The sequence below is a fragment of the Trifolium pratense genome, linkage group LG1 (assembly GCF_020283565.1).
Source record: "Trifolium pratense cultivar HEN17-A07 linkage group LG1, ARS_RC_1.1, whole genome shotgun sequence".
Classification (NCBI taxonomy): domain Eukaryota; kingdom Viridiplantae; phylum Streptophyta; class Magnoliopsida; order Fabales; family Fabaceae; genus Trifolium; species Trifolium pratense.
This window is the reverse complement of record NC_060059.1, coordinates 24,901,848-24,915,406: the sequence shown is the minus strand read 5'-3', so window position 1 is coordinate 24,915,406 and position 13,559 is coordinate 24,901,848. Positions and strand designations below refer to the sequence as shown.

Below are 13,559 nucleotides of genomic sequence, written 5' to 3'. Positions count from 1 at the left end.
AAATATTTTAAAAGCCAAACAATAAATAAGACATATATAAAAATACGAATAATAAAAACGGGTCGTTACAACTCTACCCCCCTTAAAAGAATTTTCGCCCTCGAAAATTATCTAAAAACAACTCTGGGTAGGATTCTCTAATCTTGCCCTCGAGCTCCCATGTTGCATACTCTCCAGCTGGTCCTCCCCAAACAACTTTCACCGATGAAATTTTCTTATTCCTTAACTTTTTCACCTTACGTCCTTCGATCCTCAACGGTGACGTCTTAACGGTTAAGTTCTCTCTCACTTGTATATCGTCCGACTCAATCACATGCGACGGATCCGATACATATTTTCTTAATTGTGACACGTGAAAGACATCATGCAGGTTAGACAACGATGGAGGTAACGCAATCCTATACGCCACCTTTCCAATCCTCTTCAAAATCTGATACGGTCCGATAAATCTTGACGTCAACTTCTTAGACTTCAGAGCTCGTCCTATTCCCGTAGTCGATGTGACTCTCAAAAACACGTGATCTCCTTCTTGAAATTCCACATCTTTTCTTCTCTTATCGGCGTAGCTTTTCTGACGACTCTGAGATACTCTCATCTTCTCTTGAATCATCTTGATCTTTTCCGTTGTTTGTTGCACAATCTCGGGTCCTAGCACCACGCTCTCCCCCGATTCAAACCAACACAAAGGTGTCCTACACTTCCTCCCATACAACGCTTCAAAAGGTGCCATCCCTATGCTCGAGTGAAAACTGTTGTTGTATGTAAATTCAATCAATGGCAGGCAAGCTTCCCAACTAACTCCTTGCTCCAAAATACACGACCTCAATAAATCCTCCAATGATTGAATTGTTCTCTCAGACTGTCCATCCGTCTGTGGGTGATAAGCAGAACTCATTCGCAACTTAGTCCCCAACGCCTCTTGCAAACTCTCCCAAAACCTTGAAGTGAATCTGGGATCTCTATCCGATACAATGCTCGACGGAATTCCATGTAGTCTCACGATTTGCTCCACATAAATCTCGGCCAACTTCGGTATCAACATACCGGTCTTAATAGCTATGAAATGAGCAGACTTCGTCAATCTGTCGACAACTACCCAAATCATATCATGACCCTTCGATGTTCTAGGCAAACCACTCACGAAATCCATCGCGATACTATCCCATTTCCATTTGGGAATAAACATCGGTTGCAACAGTCCTGACGGCTTCTGATGCTCTACTTTGGACTTCTGACAAGTCAAACAAGCATAAACAAACTCGGCAATCTCTTTCTTCATCCCCGGCCACCAAAACATTTTCTTTAAATCTTGGCACATCTTCGTAACCCCAGGATGAATACTCAAATTGCTTCTATGACCCTCCTCCAAGATCATTCTCTTCAATTCCGGTATGTCGGGTACACACACCCTTCCTCGACATCTCATCACTCCGTTCTCGTCAATCTTGATGTCTAACTCTTTTCCTTTCTCGATGAGTGCCTTAAACTTCAACAATCTCGTATCCGTCTTTTGCTTCTCCACAACTTCCTCGAGAAAATGATTAGTCAATCTCAACATTCCCACTTTCACACTTCTCGTCGTCCTTTCACAAACCAAGCCGAGGTCTCTAAACTCCTCGATCAATTCCAATTCTTTCGCCATAAGAGACGACATATGTAGAGACTTCCTACTCAAGGCATCGACTACAACATTAGCCTTTCCCGGGTGATAACTCAACTCGAAGTCGTAATCCTTCAAAAGCTCCAACCATCTCCTTTGCCACATATTGAGTTCCTTCTGATCAAACAAATATTTCAGACTCTTATGGTCGCTGAAAACCTCAAATCTCGATCCGTAAAGATAGTGCCTCCAAATCTTAAGAACAAACACGACAGCGGCTAATTCCAAATCATGGGTCGGATAATTCCTCTCGTGAACCTTCAATTGCCTCGATGCATAAGCAACAACTTGACCACTTTGCATCAACACACCACCTAGACCCATCTTCGATGCATCACAGTACACCACGAACGATTCCTTCGGATTCGGCAAAATCAACACAGGTGCAGAAGTCAATCTCCTCTTCAACTCTTGGAAACTCTCCTCACACTTATCATCCCAAACAAAAGCTTGACTCTTCCTAGTCAACTGAGTCAACGGCAATGCTAATTTGGAAAATCCTTGGATAAACCTCCGATAGTAACCGGCCAAACCAAGAAAACTTCGGATCTCAGTAACAGACTCCGGTGTTCCCCACTCTTGCACGGCTTCAACCTTAGCAGGATCCACGGCTATTCCTCCACTCGATATAACGTGACCCAAAAAGCTAACTTCATGCAACCAAAATTCACACTTTGAAAATTTTGCATAAAGCTGTTTGAACAAAATTGGTTCTATAGCCCTAAACTTATGTTAAAAAGTTTTGATGATAACAAAAGGTATTAAATGCACAATTGGTAGTACTAATATGTTTATTAAGTGTGCATGATCTTAAAAGCAAATTCTGATAATTGTTAAGAACTTGAGAAAGGAGATAAGTTCTGAATAGTGCTCAGAAGTTGAAAATATTCAGAAGCTCTTGGTCATCAGAAGATAGAAGAACATTCAGAAGCATCTATTCACCAGAAGCTAGAAGCCTTCAGAAGATAACCAAGTTTATAAAATTCTGAAGAATATCTTCTTGTCAGTACTTCTCAGAGAACGTCAGAAATGATTGAAGAATAATTCTCTGATGCTATGTCCTTGTATATGATTGAAGAATAATCATAGTACATCAACCTTATCTTTTAAGGAAGGAGCGTATGAGTCATTGTACTATCTTTTCTCTATTTGGTGCGTACTATATTTCATGGACAAGGTAGTGGAAGATTTTTGCTACTTCAAGTAAAGAATTCAAAACCACCAAATCAATAGTACAATTCAAGCTGACAACCTTATCTTCTTACAACGGTCATTCACAAGTGAAGCATTTCATTTGCCTATAAATACAAGACACTTTGTGAAGAAACGAATACAGCTATATACTGCTATTACTGATCTACTGCTGCACCATTTGAACAAATTGACAACTTGATATATTTGCACAAGACTACAAGCTTCTAAACATTCTGATATACACTTAGATATTTGTTTCAAATCTTTGTGTAATAGCTTTAAGTCTTAAGGTGCTTACATTATATCACAACTTTCTTATTTTTATTAAGTTAGTTATCTCTTGCTGTGTGTTGTACCCTATATTTTGCCCGCCTTTTATCATCATATTGGTTTTTGCTGCATTTTCTTTCAAATATGTGAATTAGCCCATTTGGTAGTGAAGCGAGGGTTAGAAGAGTTGTGAGTATAAGGTTGCAAGTTCGAGTCCCACCGTTGTCCTTTTTATAAATATTACATTTTGTTTTTGTGAATATTACTATTATTTTTCTTTTATTATTATTATTATTATTATTATTATTATTATTAGTAACAAAAAATCCAAAAAAAAAAGCAGTAAGGGGAATAAGACAGCAGTACGCATGATTTAAGGAAAGACCAAAGAAACAAGAAATTCAATTTTACGCGTGAGAATCAGCCAAAACAAGGAAATTGATCATTATTCATAAACTACAATTAAGATTATTCCTTCTCAGATCAATACATATACAGAATTAAAAGAAAGAATTAAAAGTCAAGAAAAGGGGGAATTCAGCTTCACGCAAAGAACAAATCAAATCCCAAAGGGGAAGTTCTTCATTCATTCATAAATTGCATTCAACTCATACAATTCCATTCCAAAATTAATCAATCAATATCAAAGCTGACCTAACCCTTTTACTTATAAAGAACACAAGAGTTTCACACAAAAGGAGGTTAGAAAGGAGGAGGCCGAAAATCACATAAGAAAAACGACGAGAACGGCGGCAGCAGTGCTGCGTTTTCTCACTTCCCCCTCCCTTGTTTTAATCACACAAACAATCATCACCACCTCAATTTCATAACCATTCATAATACCACAATCCACCACATTCCACCATCATGATCTATTCATCTTCTCCAATTCCATAACCATCCTCCAACCTTCATCAATCACAACCACACCATATTCAAGCCATGATCATCTTCAACCTCCACCAATTCATTCATCATCTCGACCAAAACCAAACAGAAAAGAAGAAGAAGCAGAACAAGGATCGAAGATTTCGCCGCCGTCGCCGCCGTCGCCGCATCGCTGGAATACCACCGCAAGTTGCTCACACCATCACCGTTACCGGAACCCACCACCGGAACGCTGCCACAAGCTCTCGCCGGATCATCTCTCAATCGGACTTGTGGTTCGGACAACCGTCATTCTCCTAAAAAACATTAAAATCAATCTCAACTCACCAAACTCTACTCACTTTTCACGTTCATACACGCGCCTCTAATTATTTTTTCTAAACGAATATCATCGCCCAAGTGCGAGTTCGTCTTTAAGTCTGTTGGGTTTTTGTATATTGGCTACATTTTGCAAAAACATCTGTTAGCCAAGTGTTGAGACATATGTGCATACATCAAGTGTTGAGACAGATGTAGGTACACATTGGAACAACACCTGTGTAGTCTGACTGCGCGTCAGCTTGCGTTATTATTTCATATTCAATCTTTTGAGGATTTGCTTGAAGAATTATTTCGTGGTTACTTATACAACAAGGCGCACGTGGTCTATTATTTTCTGAAGGCAGCCGAACCCTAGTTCTATTTTCTAAAGGAATGTAATAACTTTGGAAAATATATTATTTGATTTAAAAATATATTTGCTGCTGCCGCAATTTTGAAGACCTAATTCTGACTTGGAGCTCAAGCTATTTCACTGCTATAAATACGAAGACAGGCACATGGTTCTGTGTATCTAAAAATGTGTTATTACAAAGCGTGTGTACTTAGGGTTTTAGAGTGTTTATTGTGAGCCTTTCTTATATCTCATTGATGCAAGCTTAGGACCTGAGTTTATTGAGTTGTAACTGTGAACTTCTCCTAAGCTTTGAAGTACGGAGTTAGTTCTTGAGGTGTGTGTGATTTACTCGTAAGCTTTTAAGCAAGAGTGAATCTTAGGTTCATAGGAGGGTGTCTCCATCATTGGGTTGTTCTGTGTTGATAACAACGTTGTCTGTGTTGTTGGTAGGAATTGGGACGGGGTCTCATATCTAGGAGTTCCTAGGTAGGATTAGCACGGGTAGTGTCTAGGTGAGAAGACTTGTAGTGTGACTGTTGTGGTCTTTGAAGTAGAACTATTATAGTGGATTCATTCCTGGATTGGTATCCCCCAGAGTATGTGACGTTGCACCGAACTGGGTTAACAACTCTCTTGTGTTATTTTACTGTCTTTGTTATTTGTGTTCTGTGTGCAGACAAGTGTAGACACACTTTGCTCAACACCTGTCTATTGCGTGACAGCAAAGTGTAGATACACTTTGCCTAACATCTGTTTATTGTGTGCCAGGAATTTCAATTGGTATCAGAGCAGGCACCCTGTTCTGGTTTTTAGGGTGAGCTCCAGGGAGAATTTTCTGGCAAATATGGAAAAAGAAGGAGGACTCGTTAACAGACCACCACTTCTGGTTGGTGACTCAAACTATGACTACTGGAAATCACGTATGACAGCTTTTCTAAAGTCTATTGATAATAAGACCTGGAAAGCAGTTATCAAAGGCTGGAACCATCCAGTTATTGTTGACAAAGAAGGGAAATCAACACTTGAATTGAAGCCTGAGGAGGACTGGTCCAAAGAAGAAGATGAGTTGGCTCTTGGAAACTCTAAAGCACTGAATGCATTGTACAATGGAGTTGACAAACACATTTTCAGACTTATAAAAAAATGCACCTCTGCAAAGGAAGCTTGGGAGATACTCAAAACAGTACATGAAGGTACATCTAAGGTGAAAATATCAAGGCTACAGCTTCTAACCACTAAGTTTGAAAATTTAAGGATGAAGGATGATGAAAGCATTCATGAGTTTTACATGACTATACTTGACTATGACAATCAATTTGATGCTTTAGGAGAAAAGATATCTGAAGAACGACTAGTAAGGAAAATGCTTAGATCTCTCCCTAAGAAGTTTGACATGAAAGTTACTGCTATAGAAGATGCTAAGGATATCTCAGAAATGAAGCTTGATGAGTTAATTGGATCCTTGCAAACATATGAAGTGGCTGCAAATGAAAGAACAGAAAAAAAGACTAAAAGCATAGCCTTTGTTTCTAATGCTGAAGTTGAAGAACAACAGGATGAGATGGAATCTGATGAAAGCATCTATGATGCTATTGTGCTTTTAGGGAAACGATTTAATAAAGTCTTGAAGAGAATGGACATACGACCTAGAACAAATGCTACAGACATTAGTCGCAACATCAATAGAAACATCAGCAACCAGAGAAAACCAAGGACAGATGATAAACCCAATCAAAGTAAAGGTGTCCAGTGCCATGAATGTGAAGGATATGGACATATCAGGACTGAGTGTGCAACTTATTTGAAGAAGCAAAAGAAGGGTCTATCGGTTTCTTGGTCTGATGAAGACGACTCTGAAGGAGAAGCAGAGACTGCAAAACATATTAATGCTTTGACAGGTGTATGTACATCTGACAACGAATCCTGTGATGAAGAGCTAACCTATGAAGAACTAGCTGATTCTTATAAGGAGTTGTGCCTCAAAAGTGAAGAAGTGTGCAGAATTCTAGAAAAGCAAAAGAAGACTATTGCTCAACTGCAGGCTAAAAGATATGATAATTTATCAAAAATCTCTGAGCTCAATAAAGAGGTAACTGAACTAAACTCCCACCTTAACAACCTAAAGAAACATGTAGTAATGTTAAATAAAGGAACTGAATTGTTGGATGAGATACTGGAAAATCAAGCCTCTCCCGGCAAAGCAAAAGCAGCCATTGGCTATAATTATCAGCATGATAATAAACCAAAGGATTACAATCAAGACACTAAATACATACCACTTAGACAAACATTTCCCACAATGTATGGCATAGTGTCACCACACCTGTCTGCAGAAACTGTGAAAGGACAGAGACAGATGTTACCACATGTGTCTGCACATCGTCAAAGAAAGCAGAAAAATACATAACGAACGCAGATTGTATCAATAGTTTGAAGTGAGCTGATGCAGTCACCGGTAGCATATTTCTCGGTTTCTGCTTTTAGTAAATTCTGGGCTTATTATATCAGTATATGAAAAGTTTTAAGCAGAACTGGCGGGTTTCATTTCCTTCATAGTGTTTACACTTTTTAGACGATGCTTAAGCAGATAACTTAGCGCTCTAAGCACACCTAGCTGTCTAGGTGAATGAAGTACATGTCATAGATGAGATATCATCCGTCGAGGAAGAGGTATATTCGTCATCTCTAAGATTGCTGGGATGTCCCATATGTCTAGGCGAAATGTCCCTTGCTATCTCTGGTAAAGAGCACCTCACATTGACCACATATTATATGGTATTGTTAAAGATTCAGTACTGATTGCTAAGCATCATACCAGGTCATAACACACAAGGACAATTTCAAGTGGCTTAAAGAGGCTACTGATGCTGTTTCTAATACCTTCACACCTAGTGCAGAGTTTTGTATTTAGTTAACATTATGGTCTTTTCAATAATTTGCAAGTGATTATATACATGATAGCAGGGTAAGGATAAAGGATAATACAGAGAACAAAGGCATACACTGGTCTAGTTACTACATTAGTTGGTCTGTCAGAGGCATTTTGTTGAACACGTTAGGACATCACTCAAACAAGACATGTATAGTACTCATAACAAATCCATTTACGTGTGTGTGTGTGTGTGTGTGTGTGTGAGAGAATAAGATATGTAGTGTGCATAATTAAATAGAAAATAAGATAAAATTTCAGTGTGTATGCACACCTAAACCAATCACAAAAGCTAAGTAAGAAATAAAAGTACCTAAGAAAGTGCGATCATGTTACGCAAGTAGGAAGTGTGTGGAAGGATAAAGTGGCTGGCTGACTGGGGAATGATATTAATGACTGAATCTGTCCGCTCAATTGTAAACTTGACGAAAAACACTCGAATGGAGTTTGAGTTGGCGATTTGAAGCGAGGGAACGGACAAGCAAAAGGAGTTGTCACCTAAATAGAGCAATTCCTTAAAGCGGTTAATTAGTATATAAGAACCATCAACAACAGTATCTGACAAATGCACGTCCAACCACTTGAGGCTTTTCAAATCATAAGCGGCAACGAGAGTGTGACATTTGTAGTAATTAAAGTAGATTACGCCATCAGCAACTGCTGAGACCGGATCCCAGTCTGAAAAATCGAAAACAATAAGTTTCCATTCATCAGAGCTAGGATAGTAAGCATAGATGGAAGGTGATGGAAGTGAGCCCCTTTCCAAGTGAAGGATGATACGATCGTGAGAAGGGTCTGGCATCGCAAACATGGACAGGAAGCAGCCTTGTAATTCAGAAGGCAAAGTTATACTCTCCCACGAATCAGAGGTGGGATCAAACAACTGAGGATCAAGGTCATGGAATCCCATGTTGTAAATCTTTCCATGGAGGCAAGTACTGTTGGCAAAAAGGTGTCCGAAAATTGGCTTTGGATGTTTGCACCACTCCCCTACAGAGTCACTGGCGGCTAATCGCATATGAGCTGAGCCCATGTAAAAGGTATCCGTGGGGTTTTGGGATACATAAGAGTCAATATCAGCGACATCTTCTGAAGTACTATAGCCACCAAAAATATAGATCGACTCACGCAAACTCAACATCCTAGTAAATCCAGAAGTACTAAACAAAGGAGGTGAGACATTGCGATGAATTTTCTGGTTCTCTAGATCCACAATGTGAAACTCCAAATGTTTAAATTTTTTATCATGACAAACAGACAGCACCAGAATCCTCGGTGACATCTTCAGTTAAACCTGCTTTCAACACAAATGGAATTAGAGACGATAAAGATTGTCAGGTAAGTCTTGGTTTACACCGATCAAAAAGATGCCATCAAAACAATTAGAAAATGAGAAACTCTTAGTTTACACCGACCAAAAAGATGCCACCAAAACAATTAGAAAATGAGAAAAACTGAGATAATATAAATCTGCGAGAAAATTATATTGAAAAGTACGAGAATACATATATCACTCTGATTTCACAAATACAAATCGATAAAGAGTAAAGACCGATGAAAAATAAATCGGCACGAAATATACAATCAACAATATGAAACTACATATCACTCCGATTCCACATAAACTGTTAGATGTTGTTAATGAATGGGTTTTCCATGAGCATTGCCCAGTGCTCATAGTATCCGTCGAATCTTGGAATTGATGGTTGTAGGTAGTTTGAATTTTCTGCCATTGAAACGGAGAGAAACCTTCTCCGGTCCAAAGAATATTGGAGCTTGATCGAGAACGGCGTCACCGTTGCTCCGGCGAATCCAACGGCTGAACAGACGCGCCTTGCACATGAGAGCAAGCTCTGCGATTTGAAGGTAAAGAATTACCTATTTCAGTCTATTGATAGATCAATTTTAGAGACGATCTTGGAGCGTGAAACGACGCGTGATATTTGGGAAGCCATGAGACGAAAATATCAAGGCTCAACAAAGGTTAAACGTGCTCAATTACAATCTTTAAGGCGTGAATTTGAGGTTCTTGCCATGGGCGAAAGTGAATCTGTGAATGATTACTTCGCAAGAACCCTAGCTATTGCGAACAAGATGACATCTCATGGTGAACAGATGAATCAAACCAGAGTAGTTGAGAAGATTCTAAGATCCATGCCATCTAGGTTCAATTATGTTGTGTGCTCCATTGAGGAGTCGAATGATGTGACTACCCATTCCATTGATGAGCTACAGAGTAGCTTACTTGTTCAAGAAGGTCGAATGAAAACTCAAAAAGAACACAGTGAAGAACAAGCCTTGAAGATCTCAGATGCAGGCAGAGGCAATGGCCGAGGCAATGGAAGAGGTAGGGGACGCAACACATCACGAGGGAGAGGAAGAGGTAGACAGCAAAGTAGAGATTTGGTTCAGTGTTACAAATGTCATAAGTTTGGGCATTACCAAAGTAACTGCCCTGAATGGGACAATGTGAATTTCTGTGAAATTGATGAGGAAGAAGAAACCTTATTAATGGCTGATGTGAATTCAATTGAAAATAATCCAAGAGAAGAAATGTGGTACCTAGATTCAGGCTGCAGCAATCATATGACTGGTAAGAAGGAATGGCTGCATGATTTTGATGGCAGTTTCACAGAATCTGTCAAATTGGGGAATGATTCAAAGATGGCTATCATGGGCAAAGGCAATGTCAAATTGAAAATAGCTGGTAAGGTGCATGTGATTACTGATGTATACTACATACCAGGACTAAGTAGTAACTTGTTAAGTGTAGATCAACTTCAACAAAAGAATCTCACTGTAGTGTTTAAGAATGATCTGTGTCAAGTCATTCATAATGAGAAGGGGTTGATTCTTACTACTCAGATATCAGCAAATAGAATGTACTTGATATTTGCTCCTGTAATTCTGCCCAACTACATGCAAATGAGTAAAACAGATGAGTATCACTTATGGCACAATAAATATGCACACCTCAACTTTAAAGGGTTAAAAGTCCTTAATAAGAAACACATGGTGAAAGGGCTACCTGAGTTGAAAGATATTGAAGACAAATGTGGTGATTGCTTGTCTGGCAAGCAACACAGAGATAGCATTCCTAAGAAATCAACATGGAGAGCATCAACAAGGCTTGAACTTGTACACACCGACATATGTGGACCCATCAAACCTGAATCAAATGGAGGCAACATGTACTTCATCACTTTCACAGATGATCTTACTAGAAAAACTTGGACTTATTTCCTGCAAGAAAAATCTCAAGCCTTTGATATTTTCAAAAAATTCAAATCCCTAGTTGAAAAAGAATCAAATTGTGCCATTCAATGTCTTAGAAGTGATAGGGGTGGAGAGTTTACTTCAAATGCTTTTAATGAATTTTGTAGTTCTCAAGGCATAAAAAGGCAACTGACTGCTGCGTATACTCCACAACAAAATGGAGTATCAGAAAGGAAAAATAGGACAATATTGAATATGGTTAGAAGCATGTTAACGGCAAGAGATGTTCCAAAAAGATTTTGGCCTGAAGCTGTGAATTGGGCTACATATGTCATGAATAGAAGCCCTACTTTTGCTGTGCAAGATATGACACCTGAAGAAGCATGGAGTGGATTGAAACCCTCAATTCATCATTTTAGGATTTTTGGTTGCCTAGCTCATGTACATGTTCCAGATGTGCAAAGGAAAAAGTTAGATGGAAAAAGTATCAAATGTATTCTTCTTGGAGTTAGTGAGGAATCCAAAGCCTACAAACTATACAATCCCATTGAAAAGAAGATTATTGTGAGCAGAGATGTGATATTTGAAGAGCAAAAAAGGTGGAACTGGAACAAGGAAAATCACAAGAATCCAATGATCCCTGACTCTGCAATTGAAATGGATAGTGATATTATAGCTGAAGATAACCAGCCAGTGACTCCAGATGAAAATCAATCAGATGATGCTGAAGTTGATATGGATACTACACAATCTAGTGAAAATGAAGAATCAGAAGGTGACAATGATGACAGATTGCCACCTAGACCAAGAAGACCACTTGGCTACCTTGCAGATTATGATACTACTACTGGAGAAGAAGAGAATATGATACAACATTTTGCCCTATTTAGCTCCAAAGAAGATCCTGAATCTTATGAAGATGCTATTAAAAATGATGTGTGGAAGAAAGCAATGGAATCTGAAATTGAATCAATCAATAAGAATGACACTTGGGAGCTAACTACTCTACCAAAAGGAGTAAAAGCTATTGGAGTAAAATGGATCTTTAAGACAAAGTACAATGAGGAAGGCAAGATTGAGAAGCACAAAGCCAGACTTGTTGCAAAAGGGTATGCTCAGAAACATGGTATTGATTTTAGTGAAGTATTTGCTCCTGTGGCTAGATGGGATACTATAAGAACTATACTATCACTGGCTGCATCAAAGAATTGGTGTATATTCCAATTAGATGTCAAAAGTGCTTTTTTGCATGGAGAGTTACTTGAAGATGTGTATGTGCAACAACCATTGGGATTTCAAGTAGGTGAAAGAAATCAGGTCTACAAACTCAAAAAAGCATTATATGGTTTGAAACAGGCACCTAGGGCTTGGTATAGCAAAATACAATCCTACTTTGATACTGAAAAGTTCATGAAATGCTCACATGAACATACTCTGTTTGTCAAATATGATGAGAAAGGAAAAATTCTTATTGTAAGCCTGTATGTAGATGATCTCATCTATACATGAAATGACAATCATATGATGGAAGAATTCAAAAGTTCAATGAAGAGGAAGTTTGCTATGACTGATTTGGGCAAGATGAAGTACTTCTTGGGAGTTGAAGTGAATCAAACTCAGCAAGGTATCTTCATACATCAACAGAAGTATGCATCTGAAATCCTCACTAGATTTGGAATGCAAGATTGCAACAAAGTTTGTACTCCAATTGTGCCAGGATGCAAGCTTGTGAAGGATGAAAGTGGCAAGCCTACAGATGCTACTAGATACAAACAGGTGATTGGTTGCTTGATGTATTTGTTGGCTACCAGACCTGATATGACATATTCAGTGTGTCTTGCTGCAAGATATATGGAAAAACCAACTGAAATACATGTCACTGCAGTAAAGAGAATATTGAGATACTTGAAAGGAACAATAAACTATGGAATCTGGTATAAAAGCACTAATGCAGAGAATGTAACACTAGTAGGTTGGACTGATTCTGATTATGCAGGAGATTATGATGACAGGAAGAGTACATCGGGCTATGTCTTTAGCATAGGTACTGGTGCTATATCTTGGTCTTCAAAAAAACAACCTATTGTCACCTTATCAACCACTGAGGCAGAGTTCATAGCAGCTGCATCCTGTGCATGTCAAGGCATATGGTTAAGGAATGTGTTAAAACAGTTGATGCAAGAGCAGATTACTTGTACAACAATCTATTGTGATAATAGCTCCTCAATCAAGTTGTCAAAGAATCCTGTTATGCACGGAAGATCAAAACATATAGATGTGAGATATCATTTTCTTAGAGACTTGAATAATGATGGTGTGATAGAACTCAAGCATTGCAGAACTAATGAACAATTGGCAGATATCATGACTAAAGCTCTCAAGTTTAATACTTTCTGCAAATTAAGGGAGGGGCTAGGAATATGTGATTCCAGCTCTTTGAATTGATACATGCTCAAGTGGTAGCATTGACAATGTTGTCTGATTAATGTTGCAGTTTGCTTGCTTAGCAAAGGAACATGTACATGAGGGTTGAACATGTTGCAGACTTGTGCTAGTTTGTTTTGTGCATTTGTATAGTTTTTAGCTTGTCTGCGTTTTGTGTATTGTCTGGTTTTGTTTAGTTTTTCATGTTTAAGTTGATTTTGTGCATGACAATCAACTTTAAGGGAGGGTTTGTTAGATGTTGTTGTGTTATTGGGCTTTTGGTGTTTAGAGTTGTTAAGCCCAATACACATTTGCTTGTAATC

The 13,559-nt window shown here is 38.7% G+C and overlaps 1 protein-coding gene across 1 annotated transcript; it reads left to right on the top strand.

Annotated features, from left to right (window-relative positions):
- Positions 1–5,511: 5,511 nt before the first annotated feature.
- On the top strand, positions 5,512–7,074 carry LOC123890919. Its single transcript, XM_045940669.1, has one exon. It carries the CDS (start codon positions 5,512–5,514, stop codon positions 7,072–7,074), a length of 1,563 nt encoding a protein of 520 aa, XP_045796625.1.
- The last annotated feature ends 6,485 nt before the right edge of the window (positions 7,075–13,559 follow it).